At 45.1% G+C, this 20,117-nt stretch overlaps 3 protein-coding genes across 6 annotated transcripts; 2 read left to right on the top strand and 1 right to left on the bottom strand.

Annotated features, from left to right (window-relative positions):
- The first annotated feature begins 1,200 nt into the window (after positions 1-1,200).
- lsm10 (LSM10, U7 small nuclear RNA associated) lies at positions 1,201-2,421 on the top strand. 3 transcript variants are annotated; one of them, XM_023812015.2, is made up of 3 exons: positions 1,201-1,290; positions 1,455-1,531; positions 1,746-2,421. In XM_023812015.2, exon 3 carries the CDS (start codon positions 1,748-1,750, stop codon positions 2,123-2,125), a length of 378 nt encoding a protein of 125 aa, XP_023667783.1. In that variant the 5' UTR covers positions 1,201-1,290; positions 1,455-1,531; positions 1,746-1,747; the 3' UTR covers positions 2,126-2,421. The 3 variants fall into 3 exon arrangements, with proteins under 3 accessions (XP_023667783.1, XP_023667782.1, XP_023667781.1); XM_023812014.2 differs by having other exon boundaries at positions 1,201-1,323; XM_023812013.2 differs by having other exon boundaries at positions 1,201-1,531.
- A 2,069-nt stretch (positions 2,422-4,490) lies between these two features.
- On the top strand, positions 4,491-6,519 carry smim13 (small integral membrane protein 13). The gene is made up of 2 exons (XM_023812005.2): positions 4,491-5,004; positions 5,457-6,519. Exons 1-2 carry the CDS (start codon positions 4,929-4,931, stop codon positions 5,645-5,647), a joined length of 267 nt encoding a protein of 88 aa, XP_023667773.1. The 5' UTR covers positions 4,491-4,928; the 3' UTR covers positions 5,648-6,519.
- An 851-nt stretch (positions 6,520-7,370) lies between these two features.
- Positions 7,371-17,471, bottom strand: nedd9 (neural precursor cell expressed, developmentally down-regulated 9). Of its 2 annotated transcripts, none has more exons than XM_023812003.2 (7): positions 17,242-17,471; positions 12,828-13,157; positions 10,392-10,490; positions 10,141-10,245; positions 8,944-9,480; positions 8,445-8,534; positions 7,371-8,220 (listed from the first exon to the last, which is right to left on the bottom strand). In XM_023812003.2, exons 1-7 carry the CDS (start codon positions 17,251-17,253, stop codon positions 7,675-7,677), a joined length of 1,719 nt encoding a protein of 572 aa, XP_023667771.2. In that variant the 5' UTR covers positions 17,254-17,471; the 3' UTR covers positions 7,371-7,674. The 2 variants fall into 2 exon arrangements, with proteins under 2 accessions (XP_023667771.2, XP_023667772.2); XM_023812004.2 differs by having other exon boundaries at positions 8,944-9,477.
- Positions 17,472-20,117: the final 2,646 nt, after the last annotated feature.

Genomic DNA, 20,117 nt, shown 5'->3' with positions numbered 1-20,117 from the left:
CTGTGGTGTATTTGTGTTACTGTGCTATATGAGGTATGGTTATTAATTTCACTAGTTTTAATATGTCATCTGTTATTATTACACATGGCAGTAGAGGTGCCTGACAATTCTGAGGCCAAACCAACTTCAAGCAGATGTAAGATGGTCGAGTTCTAAAAGGAGAATGTGCAAATTAATGTTCCACACTACAAAAACTTATTGGGTAGTTTCCAGGCCAAGACGGAGTTAGCTCTGATCATGGGGCAGTTTGCAGAAGGAGAGCCGTCTGAAGGACCTCCCAGCAAAGAGGACGACTTCCTAGCCATGGTGGATGGACTGTAAAATACACAAATATGTAAAATGGCCACTAACTCATAACAGCTGATGCATCTATGATAGGTGGTTTATGAGGCATCTTTTGGAGAAGGAACTTTTTCATTGGACAGTCAGATGTATTGTGTTAAAGGAACAGGAGCAGGCTGCCAGCAAGAGGGATTCTCTGCAGGGGCAGATGCTGATATGATGAGGTATTGCTCAGGGAAACCCGACCCCACATAGCTTGATGATTTTGATTCCTGTTCCCATCATTCATTTGTATAGAGGTATAATGCAGAGGGCAGACGGAAGGGGTATGTACACTATGGACCATTCAGAGCTACTGTCTGTCTGTGGGCCTCAGGAGAAAACACATGCGATACAAAGACGACATGCTGACTCCACACACACAAACACACCATCAGGTTCATAACCAGAAATAAATTTGGGGGGTTCAGCAACCCAACCGATAGGCACCTCTCTATAAATTTAGCCAACAAGGAGGAGTCATCCACCTCAGTAGATTTTGCTGAACAAATTTTCAAGGAGGGTCTAATCTGAGTATTTTATTTCTAGTTACCTGCATGGTCGGTAATAAAAACATATTTTATGGGGGGGTACAAACCTCTTTTTAAATACTACTGTGCCACCTTTTGTAGAATACTATATACCTGCATTTTGATGCATTAACTTCCTTGACCTGCTGTAAGGGAGGAACATTACATGTATATTTATGTGGTCAGTGAATTAGATGGGGAGCGAAGCCGCCTCTTTCACCACTCACGACGTAAAAACTCCGAAAAGTCGGTATGGCACAAAATTGTTTCTGATCACTAGAGGGCGCGCTGAGGAATGTTATGGTTACTTTCATGACGTATAAAATTGGAGCCCGGTTTTGCAGTACGTCATCAATGTGCAAAAGAGTGGGAAGGCTGCTGCTTTGTGAAGATTATTATATCATAAAAATTATCAAATTTATCGAGATTTTCATGAAAAGTTCTGTATCTAATAATTTTGTTATTTGTACCAGTTAAGTATGTTAGTATTGGGTAGCTATTTATTTAAAATACCTTCGGTCGTCTTCGTTTGAATTAATTAAAATGTAATGTTTTTTTTCTTCACCGTGACTTTAATTTATTTTTTACCCCGGCTCTGTGCAGAACAGGCACAAATTTTTCGGGAGCCGCCATCGACAGAAAAGAACCTTTTTATGGTCAAGTCGTCAAACTAACGAATGGTGGGTTACGATACGTTTATGTGACTAATTATATAAGTTACCTAAAATACTCAAAGTTATAAATGCGTTGTATAGGTGGTATGATTTGCAGTAAGCAAATTTGTAGTCGTTAAAATGGACACGGATGCTTTTAAAGAACATTTAAATAAAACACCAGACGGTCTAAGAAGCAAGATCGACTGAATGAATTTATCTCCCACTGTATCTCTCCCAGACATGATGGAGGTGACGCACTCCATCCGTGAGCGCACCATTGCTGAAAACAGTCTGGTCATACTTCTGCAAGGCCTGCAGGGTCATGTGACTACAGTGGAACTGCGGGACGAGAGCTCAGCGCGCGGCCGCTTGGTCAATGTCGATGCCTTTATGAACGTGCGTCTGGAGGAGGTGGATTACTGTGACCGGCGCGGGCGACCCAGTAAGGTGGCAGAGCTGTTTATCACCGGAAGGAATGTCCGGTATGTACACATTCCCGACCACGTGGACATCATGGAGACCATCCAGACCCAGCTGAAGAAGATCCACCGTGTTCGCAACTTTGGAAGCAGGCACGGGGGCAGGAAGGAGTACACGAAGAAAACGGCTAACACTTAGTGATCCTCACTTTGGTTTTGGGGTTGATTTTTCCCACATGAATCAATCAGATTATTATTAATATAAATGTAATACTGTTTCAGTTAAACACACAGCTTCCTATTGTTTTACAGAGCAAATGGAATGGTGTAGGGGTAAAAACTGAATTGGAAGAATCACAATCCAGGAGGAGTCTAGCTGTTGAACACTAAGCATAACTACTAGTAATAGCTGCTTGATAGGGAAGTGGAAGAACAGGCTGCCCACTGAGATTCTTCATAATCTGTCTGAATAAACTCCCTGTTTGTGTTTAAGAATGTCTGGCAAAAATTTTATTTAAATACATTTGTTGTAACTATGAAATGCTTTGGACCTTTCTGATGACAGGCTTAGATATTCTTTGTTATTTTAATCTATTACGAAAAGGGTTCATCCTTTGTTTATAAGACATACATTGTAGACTTGCATTATACTTTTTTTCTCTGGTACATTGTCTAATAACTATAGAGCTCGATAATATTTCATGGAAAATCTGATCATATGGGGTTGTGTGTCTGATCGATAATGGATGTACTTACCTAACCAGTCATAGAAAGTGCACAGACTACAAGTGTAAGTGCTTTTTTTTATTTATTATGTATTTAATTCTTCAGTTCAAGTATAAGAACAGAAAGAATTACATTTTAACTGGCAAGAGAATCGGATCCCCTATTGCACTGTATTTTTTAGCTTATGCTATTTTAATTCATGAATACAACGGACGTGAGTAAGGATGACCTTTGCTGAAGGCCAGCACCCTAAATGGTTTCGATTATGCCAAGGGTGTATAGACAGCTCTGACTGCTCATGCAGGGATTAAGTTGCAGGTGGTAGTAGGCCCAGTATGTACCCCATATTTCAGCAGCATCTCCCACAGGATGTGCTGGGTCATGCAGTCATACACCTTCTCCATGTCCACAAAGCACACATGGACTCAGTCTGTATATTGCCATGACTGCAGATGCAGGTGTGTTGGTTGGTTCCAAAATCCAGGCCTCATTTACCCTCAAACCATAAGGCTTGGCTATACACAAAGTACTCACATTCTGCCTGTAACAGGCATGACTAAAATGTCATATATTAACTATACTGGTTTGTGTGCAATCATTTAGCTCTATAAATAGTTAAAATGGATTATTTGCATCACACTTAATAGTGGCATCATGTACATGTAGTGTTTCATCTCTGGGCCTCAGGATCCACCGTTTTCTGGTCTTACAGAAGGTTTTGAATTTCATTAAATAGCTGGTACCTTTATCAAAATGGAATTATAATTTTATCCATTTTTACAGCTGAAAGTTTATGTAGTGTAACTGACTTAAAAATGTTACAAATGTACTACAGCAAACCCCTTCTGTATCATTCAAAAACACTGGCATAATCACAAGGAAAGATCACAAGTAAAACACCATGTAATTAAGAAAAAATATCTCGAAGGTAAGTGAAAAAGAAGTATAAAAATATACCTTAGATAATTTATTGAAGTCTGGATAGTCATAGTATGAAAGAATGAGAGTTACATTTATATAGCGCTTTTCAAGACACCCAATGCGCTTTACAGAACCGATGGGGAGCCATTCACTTTCACCATTGTATAGCATCCAGCCTGGATCATACGACGGCAGCCATTCTGTGCCAGTACGCTCACCGCACAGTAGCTAAGGTGGTGAAGGGGCAGCAGAAAATTCACCAGTTAGATATAAGGGATGATTACGAGGCCTAATTTGATAGAGAAATTTTAGCCAGGACATCGGGGTACCATCGCCATTTTTTCAAAAGATGCCCAGGGATCTTTTATAACCCTGGAGAGCCACAGCCTCGGTTTTAGGTCTCATTCAAAGGACAGCACTATTTTTACAGTACAGTGTCCCCATCACTGCTCTGGGGCATTGCGATCCAAACAAACCACAAGGATGAGCGCACCAATGCCTCTTCCAGCAGCAACCCACCTTTCCTAGTTGGTCTCCCGTTCAAGTACTGGCCACGTTCAAACCTGCTTAATTTCAAATGGATTACGTAGTTTGAACTGCAGGTGATGTGTTTGCTGGCAGAAGTTTTAAAAATAATCTAATCGCTAAGATGAACTCACGGGGAAGGAACATCCGTGAGAACGAATAAACGATAAATGATGCTGTACATATAATGTACATATTATGCATGTATGCAAGATGTTTTTTTTTAAACCAGCTCACACTGTACGTCATTTTACCCAACAAAAGCCTATTCCGGTGACATTATACAGCTGCCAGATTTAACCGCGGAGACTTCTGGGAAAGGTGTTTCTATTCACATTAGTCTCATTGTTAATCTCCCGCATGTAACTACGATACCCAGAAACCAACACGCTCCTAAGGCGCATGCTCAGCTCGAAGACGGTTGCCGAACTCGAGACGTATGTATGTAACAACAGGCAAGCCCACGGTCTGGGCGTAAAATGTGTTTTTATGTTGTAGTAATGAGCTTAGGTCAAAGTGATTTTAAGTTAGGCTCATAATGACACTTTTGCCTATTTTCCGTCCCATGGGCTGTGAACCCAGACAGCCGCCTACGGTTGTCTAGTGCACCAGCTGTGGACCTGACTAATAGCCGTGCACTTGTTTTCTGGCCCGATTAGCTAGGGAGTTAGCTAGGTAAATGATCCTACAAACCTGACAAGTTAAAACCTCCTCTGCGTTGCCGGGTTAAGCCGTGGATCTGAGTACTGTCTTGTTAAATGGGCAGGCCGCTGCACAGGTAGGCTGTTCGGTAGCTAGTGCACGTTTGCTGGAAGGGAAGAAGCGACAAGATGTGGCAAAGTGTGGGTCTCACGCTGCTGGTTATAGTGGCCACCCTGGTGTGCGTGTTACTCTTCATGCTGTTCGGTAAGTAACGTTAAGCCGGATAAGCGCTTTACAGAAACGAGGATACGTAGCGAATTCAAATAGTCCGACCCTATATATATATATATATATATATATATATATATATATATATATACGTATATATATATATCTATAAAAAAAATCTGTTTGCTGTTTGTGCTTGATTATGCTGTGTGAGTTAAACTGGAGTGATTTTCGTCTGGCTACCCGTGAGTCATTGTTTGCACCATCTTACCCAAATACAGTGTACAGTGTTGCAAAACTGTGAGACATAACTTGGGTGTCTTTTAAGGGATCTGTCCTGCTTAACAGCTTTGGGCCTGTATATATATCCATATTACAAGTTTTCTTAAACCACTGGAAAATAAACGTGACATAACTGGGCTGGAAAAAAAACTGATCTGTTTTAATTCTGCAATGAATCCCATTCCCTGCTCCCTTATTCCTTGTAGGCTGGTATGTGGTTTGGCAGCTTTTCCTGTCCAAGTTCAAATTCCTGCGTGAGCTTGTGGGTGACGCTGGACCTTCCCTTGGTAGCTCCGAGCCATCCCAGCCAGAAGTCGAGCGACCTTCGTCGGCCACACCTCGCCATCGGGCCAAAAGTACCCGTCAGAGAGTCATCCCTCTGGAGGAGGCCAGCTAGACTGACCTTCCTCACTATAGACAAGCCTCATCCTCCTGACCCAAGTCTTACCCATAAGCTGACTCCGCCCACTATTGTAACAGGCTGTCAGGTGACAGGAAACATTCTGTGCACTATCCAGTGTGGCCAGCCTCATGTTGGTATATCTGACATTGTATGCCTCTCTTTCATTGGCTCCATAGATTTTGCAGCCTGTGAGATGACTGGCTGTCACAGTACATATGTGTGTGCCTGTGGCTTAGCTTGATGCACAGTAACAGAGAATTGTGGTCCTTTAGAAAATGTTCTGGCAGAGAAAAGAAGGCAGACTAAGGTACAAGAAAAACTGAAGTCAAAGGTTAAGTCACTTTTTTTGTTTAATGAATTTTTGTTGATTTCTCTGGTTATTCGAAAGTGCAATGTAAGAAAATGTAATTTTCTGGTCAGTGGCAATGTTCTACAACAGTTGGCTGCCACTGAATTGGAGGGGTCTCGCCAGTGAGGCCCCCTGTGGTGTCCTGTTACCTGCCTGCATGGGTGTGGTCCTGAGGGCTTCCTTTGCCTTACAGTTGGCTGACAAGGGCCATGGCTCTGTGTGGGTGTCTCATGTAGGTCTTCAATACATGGCGTCCGGTTAGAGCCTTGTAAACAGCTGAGTTTACATGTGGTTTGGGTGCTTTATTTTATTTTCAGTGTAGTTTTAACTGGCCATCATAATAAATATTTGTTACAAATGGTATCATTTTTATTTACACAAACATGGTGGAGCCCTTAGTGTGCACTGACTTACTACAATTAATTTTCCTCATCCAATTCATATAATTACAAGTGCAATTATTTCATAAATGTTGATGACTTCAAAAAACCCAATAAACAAAGCTATTGAAAAATAATTCTCATCCAAATGTCTTATATACCTAAAGGAAATTACATCCTGGGGATATTTTCAAATGTCCTCTTCAGAACTGCTGAGACATCCGTTTGGATTAAACATGGAAATTTATGCTGCTCTCACAGCTTCTTAGACACCCTAAAAGGAATACATGAGCAGTGTGGATAACGTGACCACAGACCCAGGAACAAGTGTCAAAATGCATATTTCGTAATGTAGATCCTCATAAGGTTTTGCATTAATATGTGGTGCTGTATTAGCGACTTACCAGGTGGTGGCAGTGTTGTCATACTACGTATACCAGCCAACACCGTCGTTAACCATGCCAGTGATCTTCATAAGGTCACTCAGCACTTCACCGTGTCAGCCACATGGCTCTGTACGTCTTACACTCCAAGGGGCTGGTAATGTCGGTCCGGGCTGGTTTAAGCAGAGGTAAGCGGGTGCTATTGCGTGTGTGTGGGAGGCTGTGGCACAGCTGCAGCTGTGAGGACAGAGTTAGAAACCTTCTGCAGAACTGAACATGGAACTTCAGAACCCACTCGTGCCTGACAGGAAATAGCTGTGGTAAGCCAAGGAAATGACATCACTTTGTTGCTACTTTTAAGGCTCTTTTAATAGCAAGTCTCTGCAGCATTAGCCTTGCTTCAGACGGGACCTGAGACTGGCCCTGCAGGACCATCCCCACAGGCAGGTGCAGCTCATACAACCTGCCTTCCACATTTATATCATACACATGCTTCCATTGGGCCAGAAAGCACGCACATCCAGCTGGTTATGCTGCTGTCCTGGCTTCAGTGCCCTAACCCATTATAGGTGCAGCCCCGTGTATCAAAATAAACACACGTAGGGTTAAATCAGTCCTTTACTCTTGTAATTACTAGTGGGAGAGCAATTATTTGCACTGGCCCACAACCCAGACCAGCATAAGCGGTTACAAGATGGATGGACAGAGATAATTCTCATTAGAAACTGGGAAAGGGGCCTTATAAGGTGCTTAAAATTTGACTAAAACAGGAATATTGTACAAAAAGCTGCCTTAAAAAGAGAATTTACATCTATATAATGCTGATTACTAAAAAAGTCCTATTTACAAATCTGAGCCATGTACAAAAGCATGTTGACATGAGACGCGGGAAAGGCCAGGCGACGCGCTTCACGATTCAGCCATGCAGAGGAGCTGTGCTTGGAACTGCTGGGCGAGGTGCGACAGGACAGCGACGCGGTCCACCATCTCCTGAAGAGGCGCCGTGTTGGGGTAACGGAGGGCAGCCATCTTAGTGGCCCCCACCACTGCCTTCAGCATCTGGCAGAGCGCGTTGCTGCCATCCAGAGCGCGCTGGGCCACCTCCGGCGTGGCTGCCTGCCGCGACAGTGTGTCCCCGATGAAGACCAGCTTGTGGGCGCTAAGGATCACCAGCTTGCTGTGTGCCACAAAGACCCGCGGAGGCTGACCTTCGCGCACGCAGGCGAAGAACGCGTCCACCGCACTGAGCAGTGTGTCAAAGTGTGTCCCACACTGCTCTGAATAGAAGCGCAGGAGCTGCCGGTCCCGCCCACAGATTGGGGCCCCGCCCACCATGGAGGTGGGGTCAGCCACAGAGTTCTGTGAAGCTGCTTGCTGGCCAGTATCATTTTCCACTGGTTTGGTCACCTCCACTGGTTTGATCACCTCTTGCTCCAACTTCTTGAACTGCTTCAGCTGTAAGGGCAAGAAAGTGGAACCTTCATCACACTGTGTTTTAAACTGCTAACTGAGATCCTTTGAGGCTATATACAGGCTATGAAACCCCACCTATTGGCTGACTTTGGTATTGCATTTGCAGACTACTGAAGTTTTACTGGCGGTTCTTCTGAACATCAAGCCATAAGTTCTGATATACAAGCAGAGTGCATTGTGGGTGTTTAAATCCCAAGCCGGCCTACCTGCTCCTTCTCCAGCTGAAGCCTCCCCTGTTTCATGATGCTCTCCTTCTGCAGCAGCGCCTGTTGCTGTTGTTCAAACTCCTCTTTGCCCTGTCAGTGGAGAATGGTTAAACGAGGCTTTCAGGGCTAACTGTCCACCTTGTGGATAATTAGCATGTAGCTACACCACTCTCATATCCCTTATAAGAATTCAACCCTACTGAGATGGAATATATTCTCAGCTCAATATGTTTCATACAGTTAGCTATTGTAAGAATTAGTATAAAAAATTATATAGTAGCATACTTATATATACTCCTGCTGCTCGGAGATTTTTAGAAAATGGTCAGACACACAAAATCTACCTCCCTTTCATTTATACACACACACACACACACACACACACACACTTACTAATACTCATACTCATAGTCCCCTCTAGGGCCACACAAAAGGTTAGGGAATACAATATAACATGTATGGCAATAGTCAAAATGGCCAGTAATGGAATACTCCCCACCTGAAGGTGGACATAGTCATAATCTTCCATCCAGCTCTTCACACAGTGTTCCTGGGTAGCGCCAAGCTCATCCTTCTCTTGTTCCGGGGCCAAAGATACAGGGAACGGTCGGGTCGAGTCCAGGTCCAGATTGGGGGCATGGGCATGGTTCACAGTGTTGAGGCTATGACCCTCCTTGACCAACTGATTGTCCACCCTGCCCTGTGGTGCACGGTGAGAGGGCCCTCTGCTGGACAGAGAAAGACACTGCAGGCCATCTGTCACATCCCACGAGCGAGACGGTGGCGCGCCTCGCGGAATGTCATATACGTCCTTTTGGCTGCTTGCGAACTGCTGATGCGTAGGGGGTATGTCATAGACGCTATTGCTGCTGCTCATGGGGGCAAGATCAGGGTAGTTTGATGCAAAGGGCTGTGCTCCTGTGGGTGGTGGAACGTCATATATATCCTCATGCTTCTGCTTGTGCGGTTGGGGAAAGTCGTAACTGCCCTCCTGAGCGATAGGGTTGTTCTTGCATGGTGGTATAGAGTATACCTGCTGAGGAGAGATGCTGTTACATACAAGCACAGACACACTGTAACCCCCGTTACATAAGATCTAATGCCGGCATACAGTTTCCTCCTGCCTTACTCGAGTCGTTTGCAGGCTAGTTTGTGGTGTGATGGATTTCCACTCAGCACTGGATGGACTTTCTGTCCAAACATGCGAGTTACGCCGTAAACTCGTTTGGTGGGCATGGATTTCAAACCTATAATAAGGCTTCTGACGTGTGCAGCTTGCGCCATAAAAACAAAAAGAGCAACAGCGGTTTCAGTGTGGCCTTGACAACCCACCCACTTCCCCCCCCCCCGCCAAACCGAGATGAGCTCCCTCACAGGGCCCTCTGGGAGATCTTACAGCTGGCCGACCTGAAACACAGTCTTTCACAGTAGCTCCCCTCCAAGTCACACTATTTACAGTGCTGTGCCCCCCCCCCCACCACCCCCGAGACACCTTTCCTCACAGCGAGGTTGTGCGACTGACGTACGGCAATGCTAAAGACGCCCCACATTCTTCAGGCTTTTCTCAAACCGGATGATGGTGACCAGGCGCATCAAAACCACAGGGACAGTCATCCGTTTCGACACGATGGCCTCGTCACGGGGTGGAGCACCTGTGACATTTACCATGCTTGACAGTTGCCCTAGGATCACATACCCCTTGCATCGTTGGAGGAATGTCATACAATCCTTGTGGTTGAGGATCCCTGTGTTGTCCGAGGTAAGTGGGTCCTATCTGCTTCCCTGGGGGAATGTCATATACCTGTAAACGGCAAGCACCGTTTCAGAGACACCACAGAGCCTGCACTTTCACCCAGAACGTCACCCAGTTATTTTCTACGCATGTAAGATGCAGGTACAAAGATCCAGGTGCATCACAAGGCTGATCTGCTCGGCCGAGACACTCACCCCCTGGGCTCGGACGGGCGGCACATCGTAGAAGTCTCTCTGCACTTGCGGAGATGGCTGGTAGGCGTAAGAGTGGCCAATCCGCTCTGGCGTCACAACCTGCTCGCACCACAGACAAGAGGATGAGCAGAGCTTCAGAACATGTGGAGATACTGAGACCTGGAACATTCACCTTATCCTCCTGACAATATGTTCTCCAGATGCCCCCCCCCCCCCATCTAATCCCTACTCCTCCCATAACCCCACCCTGCGTTTCCAGCCCCCTTACACACTCTCCCCACCTCTCCAAAAAAAGATCCTCATTACAAGCCCAACTTTGTGTGACTTGTCTCGGTGCAAATCAGGTTCACCAGATCAATATCTGTGGCGGCCCTGTGATGTGCTACCACTATGCCGTGCTGCTACATTTTTAGTGAAATTTGTCTAAAAGTTATATGTGAATATATGTGGATCTTCACCCAAACAATGGGTTTGCAAAGTCTGGGGGGAAAAAACTCAAAAAGAATTTGATGGTATCACGCTTTTTTGACGGTGATGGCAGCAATTGTGGCAGACCGGTCCCAAAGCCGTACTTATTCCCCATCTAGGGTATACAATTGTCCTCCATGTCTTATGCTGTCTCTTGGCACTTTCAGGGTTAAAGAGTTCTGAAAGTCACAGTATAGGTTAGGCTGGGTTTAGGTAACATGTGGTCACTAAAATGCTCACATCAGGTTCCCAAGTGCTACTCTTGTTCTCATAAAGTTAAATCAGGTAGCGTCATGCAGACATGGCTGGTCCTAGCTATTGTAGAGACTCATTTTCTGTCGCTTTAAAACAACATCAGCCTGTGGTCAAAGACCCTTTAGGAAGGATAATATGGTGGCACTATAAATAGGTCACATGAGCAGAGAACTGTGATATTCACCCCTGATCTTCTTGTGTTTCTCTCTCATGTTGCTTGAACCAGACTCTCATGTCCTAATATCCAGATAAATAAATCTAAGCAGCCCTTTGTAACCTTTTGCCTGAGGACATCGTCTCACAGCCAACACTGAAGCTAAGAGCTCGTGACTTAAACTTCTGCCACCGAATATCTTAGGTTACCCTGGGACGTTTCATTGAGCCAATGTGATGTGCGTGAGCCAACAAGATTAGTGAGGTCTCCAGGGGCACTACTGTGCCACTGCACAAGATAATTCACCGTCACCATCACCGGCAATGTCATCAACGTCAACATCACCATCATTAACGTCACCCGAAAGGTAGAAGTTCACTGAAACCAATGATAAGGTTGTAGATCAGGGCAGCAATGAGGGAATTATGGGCCAGAGGAAGAAGGAGGGAAACGGTGTGGCAGTGAGTTTCCATAAACAGCTCATACAAGTCAGTTCCTAGTATCTTCATGCTTTGTGGCTGATTAGTTACACAGAGATGATCTTCCATCTCCAGCTTAGTAATACAAATCTGGCAGGAGCGTAAAGTTACATTATCAGTGTGGCTGTTCTGCTGTGAGACAGCCCAAGGCTTTGCAGGTCAGCTGCGAGTCACTGGAGCCCAGATTAAAGAACTTACTGTGCAACGTGAACAGTTTCAGCTGGGCAATCACAACGTTGCTAAACTGAAAGCAAGAATAGTTTGATTGTTCTTGAGAAAACCGAGTTAATCATAAACCCAAGGACTCTGACTTAGGGACAACACCCATTGTATTTGCAAAGAAAAAGCAGACAAACAAGTCCTGTGTGGTCTTTGATGTGTTTGAATATCTTGAACACGGCCCTAAAGTTTAGATCTCACTAGAAGGTCTCCGATATCAGAGAACCATTATTCAAAGACCCCCGCCGTCCTGCCCATCTCTTCTCACAGACACCTTCATAGTCCAAACATGTGCTCCAGGATCGTAGGATCCTGTGGTCATGTTCATACCTGAGCCCAAATGCCGAGAAAACCGGCTTAAACTGGGCCACAGGGAAAGCGGGCCTGAGGTCTGAATCTTGGACCGGAGAGGCGGTTCCGAGTACCACTCCCAGGGGACCGCGAGAATTGTATGCCACGCATGAATAACGCCACGCTGAATAGCGAGCCTTTATAGCTGAGCATCGGCAAACTGAGAATCCCTCAGTATGCTGCTAAAGTCAACAGCCAATTACCATGGTTACGGAGGGGCAGCGACATCACTGTGTCAAAGCTGACAGCCATGCTCCCTCTGTGTGCCTCTCGCCCTCATGCTAGTGCCAGCAAACTATCTGACTGCCGTGCTGCTCCTCGTAAAGGTTTGGTTCTTACTGCCTACTATCATTATCAGAGCAAGATGGATAATTTAAAATAAAAATAATCACTTTGAGCCTAATGGTGTATCCATGCGTTCCACCACAGGTAAACCACAAAACCCGGAAACCCGGTACCCCGGTACCTGCACACACAAACTCTCAATGGCAGCCCATTTGCGCTTCTTACCTTCCCGGGAAATCCCTCGGCAGCCCGTCCGCCGCACTGGGGTACCTGGTACACATCCTGCCCTAGAGGCACCTGGTACAGCCCCTCCTGCCTCACCGGGCCCTTCGGCTGGCTGGCGGGGTCCGGATGCACCATCCCTAGCGTGGGTCCCACGAGCAGCTTGAGCCGGTTGCCGGGCGCGATGCCCTGTCGGCCGTGGAGCGAGCACAGCCACCAGCCCTCCACGCCACCCGTGTTCTGCTCCAGGACTGTGAGGATGTCACCCTTGCGGAAGGCCAGCTCCTCTGGGGACTCGGGGACATTGTCGTACAGGGCTCTGGCCATGAGGCCCTGAGGAGGAGCAGGACAGAAGCATGTTATCAGAGATGAGTGTCCACATGCAGTCTATGCCCAACGGGGCCCAACCGGAAGGCTGCCCTGATGCGCTCAACTAACAGAAAGACGGGATTTATGATGGCTTTGGTTACATCAACCCCTTCAGAGGAGACTCTTATCTCTGTGTTCTTGCTAGGGTTGAAAACGGGGGGGGGGGGTAGGGGGGTAGGATTTCTGGAAACTTTCCAGAAACTTTCCATTCCAATGGAAGTTTAGCTGGGGCATTTTGGAAATATTCCAAATTGGAAAGTTTCCATGGGAATTAACAGGAATATATAGGGATTAACGGGAAAATTTCCAGATGTTTGCAACCCTAGTTCTTTCCCATATATCAAAGCCTCTACACATTCATTTCAATGCACGCTTCCCCTTGCACTACCCACCGAAACATGGATGAAAGGCTCTACCCCGACATTACTCCTCCAGGGCCTGAGCAAAGAGATCTCTCACACCTCAAAGTCACACGTCAAGGCGCAAATAAGGTCAAAATGTCGACATGCTAGCGAACACACGCCTCGGTGAGGTGTTATGTGCCACAAACGACATTCGCCACCAGCGGCAGCAGAGCATGTGACCGTCTCCGGCAATCAGGTCACGCTGCCTGATTAGACAGCAAAACGCTGGCTGACATTTTATCTTCTGCTGACACAAATGTAAACACTGCGCCTCCCACTTTACTGGGAAGCTGTCGCCAAACACCATGGTGGTCTTTGGTGAACCAGTGCTCCGTTTGTTCATATTTAAAGTGGACTGTATACACACCAAAGTAATGCTGTTGACTGTAGCTATGTCCGGGGAATTCTGTATAGAGCTGAATAAAAGGCATCTGCATTTCTATTCGGGGCGCAGTCAACAGCCTGTCAAAACCAGAATCATTCACAACCCTAAACGTTACTGCAGCAGCATCCGTTTCCTGGGTGATTTCTAACCCTAGTTTCCACAGAATTTGTGTCTTAAAGTTGCGAACTGATAACGACATATAAGAAAGACGAAGCTACGGAGGTAGCAGACACTTTGCAGAGACCTCATCATCCTGCTGTCAAAAAAGGAAATTGCCTTTGAATCTGTATGACTGACCACAGCACGCAAAGACAGCCAGCACAATGAGGGCTGGGCAGAGTGTATAAAAAAGCCCTAAATCTATGACCGTATGTGCCCGCCTACACACTTAGGGGCGAGTCATCGTGATGACTGACTCAATATGCGCCGAGGGGGATTTCACAGAAAACGTACGTCTGATTCTGCTCAAGTCTCTGTGCCCAAACACCCTAAAGCCACTGTATGGCTTCCTGGAAGCAAGCCTCTGGCATCCCTCCTCCCCCGCCACCCCCCGTGTGGCCCTCACATACTATGCAGGGCCTGTCTCTCGTCGGCGCGTAAGCACACATTACACTCAGGTGCTTATTTCCCGTCCCCTCCCCACAGTCTCCCGCTGTCCTGGTTGGCAGTCATGACTCAGCAACTCTGTGCAAAAAGGGCATATTTTCCTTCCACTGAAGCATGAGCAGGAGCAGAACCGTTTCTTACACAGTAAAAAGCCATGTCAAAACAGCAAAGAAATCCTAAGCGACCGAATCACAACCTCTGCTTGATAAGCCAGACCCAGAAATGCTTTTCAGTATGTTAAAAATGGCCCAGCTTGTCCCAGACTTTCCAGTATACTGGTCCCAGTGAGGAGACAAATATATACAGGCAAATTTACTGGTCCCATTAGGAAAACAGTCCACACATGATGGCACACATAAAAATAACTAACTGGCCCTTTAAACAGCTCCCTGGATGCAATATGCTAATGGTATAAAGTATAAATTGAACCCCACAGAGGGAAGGGGAAAGTGAAGCTAATCACGTCTACACGTCGTCATAAGAAAGCTGACTTACAGCAGGAGGATGGTGGGGTTAACTGTGCTGCAGGAGGGGACATGTGTCATGTAGCAAGAGGGTCTGAAGGGAGACCTGCTGAGGAGGTTGTGCTTAGCTCAGCCACTGTGGAAGCCAGCAAATACCATCAAGCAGCAAGAGTATTAGGCAGAATGATGTTCATGATGCAGTGTGGCCTTCAACATGCAGGGCCATGTTCATGATACAGTGTGGCCTTCACCGTGCAGTGCCATGTTAATGATGCAGTGTGGCCTTCACCGTGCAGTGCCATGTTAATGATGCAGTGTGGCCTTCACCATGCAATGTCATGTTAATGATGCAGTGTGGCCTTCACCGTGCAGTGTCAAGTTCAAGATGCAGTGTGGCCTTCACCATGCAATGCCACGCAGTGTGACCTTCAGACAGCACAAACTTCACTCAATTCCAATTTCATGATACAATGCAACTTTTGCCATGCAGTGCCATGTTCACTGTGCAGTGTGACCTTCAGACAAGGTGAACTTTATGCTACAGTGTGAATTTTACCATGCAGTGCCATGTTAATCATACAGTGTGACCTTCAGAAAAACTGATCCTTAAATAATGAAGGCTGCACGATAGAAGATAAGTAGTCTGTCATTTTCAACCTGCACAGTGTAAATCAATGGTGTGCAGACAAGTACAACTACATGTATCAGAAACTACAAGTACTTCTTTCATAAATGGTCATTTAGGAATATCGGCCATTACACAGTGCTATGATGTGAATGCCTAGAACAACTGCTGGTTTCACCTAGTAAGAAAACAGTGGCAGATACAGCTACAAATAGTCAGGAAAAAGACAACCAGTCACACATAGCTCTATTCTCCGCCGAGTGTTACATTCCTCTCATCCCAAACAGACCCGACTATCCATTTTTGTATCCCAATAGATTGCAGATGTACAAAATTTAATCGAAGAAAAGTGCGCCCTCTTAAAAAAAGAAAATAATTAGCCGCGAGGCAGAAATAATTTACAAATTTCAAGTAGATTATTATGACGAAGCCGTCCTTTAACCCCAAGATCATGGGTTACAGATTTACCTATAACAAACATTCCATGAACTTTTAGAACAAAGGCATTAAAAAGCCTCATAATCTAGCATGTCTGGCTGACACCGGCTCCTGAGCACAGGCCCGGGTCCTGCTACGCAGCGACCTTTTGGGGATGATTTAAAAGCCCCAGAGCGACCCATTCACACGCAGAGGTGCGATCCCAGCCCAGAGAGGTTAAGACACCCCAGGATTCGGTGCCAGCTGCCCCGAATTCTTCAGATAGCGCACGGACAGACAAAGGCATTCAGCCTCCTGCCATAGTAGGAAGGCAATCGCAATATAATTGTATGCATCAGTGTAATAATGACGACGCAACTTATTACTGGTTTCCCTCGAGGCCACTAAGATAGCCCTTATTGAGAGGCAATTTCATTGCACAGTGAACAAAACACAGACATTTTAGATCATCGGAGCAAAATAAATGAAGTTGTATTATTTTCCATTACTGCTTAATGCAGGCAGTCGATTTTGCGAATGTGTAACTATGCCGTCAAGTGCGAAAAAGCGCACTGTTTGTTGCTAAGTGCTTATTCATTAAGGATTAATGAAGCTGAGTGTCACGATGCACGACGACTACACTGTTTTCCCCATACTAAATCCTTTTCGCTCATTAACAAATTCAATCAACCAATTCACATTGCCGTGCGACACCACAAAATATGTTTCCATTTTCGTGTATATGGTCTGATTAACGAGCTTTCGCCGTGATCAACAAACCGGACCCAGAAGGACCGTTTAACGGTTTGTTTACACAAGTTAGAGCATCCTTCCAAGCAGACATTGCTGGCAGGTCAAGTTTCGACTTCCACCCGTTAGTAATCGACAATAACCCTTCCCAACTAAAACGAGTTACCTATCGGTAAGGTTAATCCACATCACTTTCTGCGATCTGCACGTCACACACACGAGACACTTAACCTGTTTCTTCACCACCATAGTGACCTCGTTTACACTGGAACACCAGAAAGCAGCAGTTACTATGGTGCACAGTCTGATCGCGTAGAGCACAAAGCCCCATTAAAGCTTGGACGCCACATCACGCATAAAAAACGATTAAAAGCCAGAGCTCCACAGGGAGACTTACTTCATACTTCATTTTGAGCGCCTGCGTTTGATGTTGTCAGCGAGTCTAAAACCGATATCCGCTCGTTTCTGAGAAAGCATCTGAAGGTGACGTGATGTGTCACTAAAAACTGAGCTGGAAAGTTCAGCCCCTTATCATGCCGTGCGTGGAGACGCTTCCTCCAGCAAAAGTGCTCCCAGAGTCACGATCCCAGAACGCTGCACTAATTCTTGTTCTCGCTGTAAAGGAATGCGTACACTTCAGGTCATTTACATGTCCGTTTCGCGATTGGTCGGAGCACGTCTAGATCCCGCCTCCCGTTCGTGACGTCACCACGCTGACGGACAAAGTTTTCTTTTCATGAACTGTGTCACGTCTGAAGTAAAAATGTTAATTATAGATTTGAACGTTAAAAAAGAGACAGTTTTACTCCGCCATGTGCTTTATGCATGATTTATTGGATGCTCTATACTCGTGTTTATATTTGGCAAAACATTCTCTTTCTGAAGTACCTTAAAACTCTTCTTAGGGTTTGTCTGTGTTTATTTATTGTGGAGTATTTCAATTTGAAATACCTTAGATTCGATTGAAATAAAGGGAATATGTCGTAATTATAATTATTGTGCTAACTTTGTCACACTTTGATGATGTATTCATCCTGCTCCCAAAACCACCAGAGTTGGAATTATACCTTCAGTCAGTGGGTTGAGGTCCAAGATCTGTTTCAGGCTCACTTGGGATTGAGAGTTAGATTGAGTAAGCAGGATGTGAATGGAGTGCTTGATGCAACAGCTTTATTGTGGAAATGCGTAGAAGGCATACACACGTGTGCACGTGTGTGTGTGTTTGTGTGTGTGTGTATGTGTGTGATTGTATGTGTGTATGTATGTGTGTATGTATGTGTGTGTGTGTGTGAGATTGTATGTGTGTATGTATGTGTGTATGTGTATGTATGTGTGTGTGTGTGATTGTATGTGTGTATGTATGTGTGTGTGTGTGTGAGATTGTATGTGTGTATGTATGTGTGTATGTGTATGTATGTTTGTGTGTGTGATTGTATGTGTGTATGTATGTGTGTATGTGTATGTATGTGTGTGTGTGTGTGTGTGGACTTCAAACTGAATCCATAGGCAAACTTGCAGGAGGCCCCTCATTAATAAAACATATCCGCTATGGCAACGTACCCTCTGAGGCAACATTCCTGCACAACATGATGTACTTATGCAAACTGTGAGGTCCTGCCCCACCTTCAGCAAATTATCTGATGTTGTAGTTAAGTTCCTCACATTTACAGCATAACCGCTTCCTTGATGAAGGTTAGCACAGCAATGCAAGGCACTGCGAGTGGCCCTACAATATAACTGATAAAACAGCCATAGAGATTTTGTACCTGAACTACTCAAATACGTATGATAATGGAGATAACAACAATATGACTGATTACTGGTAAATAGATTAGAAACCAAACACTGTAAGAGATCCCGGAGTAGGAAATGTGCCAACTGCACTGTTGTTTCTATCAGTTGCCTCTGAAACTGGTTGGCATGGTGATGTGGGTGAATGTGGGCACGCCCAGGGTCTGGTAGCCATGTACACTCCAGTGCCCTGCTGTGTCTCTTCCTCTGCCCCACCCATGTAAGAGCTTCTGATTTTCTGAATTTCGAGAGCTGGCCATAATAGTTTTAACGCTGGGTTTGTTTTAAAATTGACAGGATACAGATGGCTCACATATAGCCCAGTCATTTCCTTCTGCTGGCTTTAAACTCTTTTAGTCAGCGCTCATGAGAACAAAACAGAAACTAAAGATGTAATCAGACGTTGCACTCCGTAACATTTAAGTGCCTTAATGTTCTTTCCTTTACTAACATAATTTTGAGAGCATTACTGCTTTACTCTCTTTTAAATAATGAGCAGCAGGACATGGGGCTGTTGTCTTGACTGGTGAGGCAGCAATTTAACTGTATACAGTTTGCAGTCTGCAGCAGCCTGGCCGCGCTCCCCACAGGGTCTGTGCTAATGAGAAAAACACAGGCCACTTTAGCCTTGTTCTGACAAGAAAAAAAAAACATTTAAAGTGTCCTAGTTTATGAGGGAAATAACAACAACAGGAACGACTATTCTCCTTCTAGCTGGGCGATTGGGCACAAGACTTAACAAGTGCTGATTCTCTACTAACAGCAAAAAATCCAGAATGTTCCTGCTGTGCTAAGGAGCAGAGGGCAGGACGGGCCTTTATTGACGGGCAAGGCTGAGTCTGCATTTATCACCATGGCATGAGACCAAGCGATTGGGCCCAATGAAAAAATAAAGATGCTTAAAGCCAGCTGTGTGTCAAGAATGCTGGCAGGAACAACAAGACAAAAACAATTAGCCAACAAAGTATCACCAGCATATTGCTACTTTATTTATGTATGTTGTGTATGGTTGTGGAACAAGTACAAAGATGGTATATAAACAGAAAAATTAATACTTGAATGAATGAGTTTTGCATGTTCTGTGTTTAAGTGTTTTTTGCATTGCTGTTCAGTAATTCCATGTTTACACCATAGGTGGAAATTAGCTGGAGAACATTTTAAAATGGATTTGAGGAAGCACTTCTTTACACAGCGTGTAGTTATATTATGCAATAGTCTTCCTGCTAGTGTAGTGCAAGCAAAAACCCTGGGTTCCTTTAAATCAGAGTTGGATAAAATTTTACCAGCTATTAAAGTTCTCCTCAAACAAGCTTGATGGGCCAAATGGCCTCCTCTCGTTTGTACATTTCTTATGTTGTTATGTACACTGACAGTGTGTACCAAGTCTTCATGAGGTTTAACTGTCAGGAAGAAAGCAGAAAAAAGTGAAGAGAAGCTGAGGTCTCACATCATCTTCAGAGCCAAGTTCTGCATAAAGACTTG

This window comes from Paramormyrops kingsleyae, chromosome 23 (genome assembly GCF_048594095.1).
Source record: "Paramormyrops kingsleyae isolate MSU_618 chromosome 23, PKINGS_0.4, whole genome shotgun sequence".
Classification (NCBI taxonomy): domain Eukaryota; kingdom Metazoa; phylum Chordata; class Actinopteri; order Osteoglossiformes; family Mormyridae; genus Paramormyrops; species Paramormyrops kingsleyae.
Note: the sequence above shows the minus strand (reverse complement) of the source record. Positions and strands in the feature narration are given on the sequence as shown.

What these genes read in the sequence shown, in the direction of transcription:
- lsm10 (XM_023812015.2), top strand. Translation starts at nt 1,748, where the DNA reads ATGATGGAGGTGACGCACTCCATCCGTGAGCGCACCATTGCTGAAAAC.
- nedd9 (XM_023812003.2), bottom strand. An exon ending in CCGAGGGATTTCCCGGGAAG is followed by an intron (nt 10,491 to 12,827) that starts GTAAGAAGCGCA and finishes TGGTGCGAGCAG; the next exon opens with GTTGTGACGCCAGAGCGGAT. An exon ending in TTCAGCTGGAGAAGGAGCAG is followed by an intron (nt 8,221 to 8,444) that starts GTAGGCCGGCTT and finishes TTGCCCTTACAG; the next exon opens with CTGAAGCAGTTCAAGAAGTT.
- smim13 (XM_023812005.2), top strand. Translation starts at nt 4,929, where the DNA reads ATGTGGCAAAGTGTGGGTCTCACGCTGCTGGTTATAGTGGCCACCCTG. An exon ending in GTTACTCTTCATGCTGTTCG is followed by an intron (nt 5,005 to 5,456) that starts GTAAGTAACGTT and finishes TATTCCTTGTAG; the next exon opens with GCTGGTATGTGGTTTGGCAG.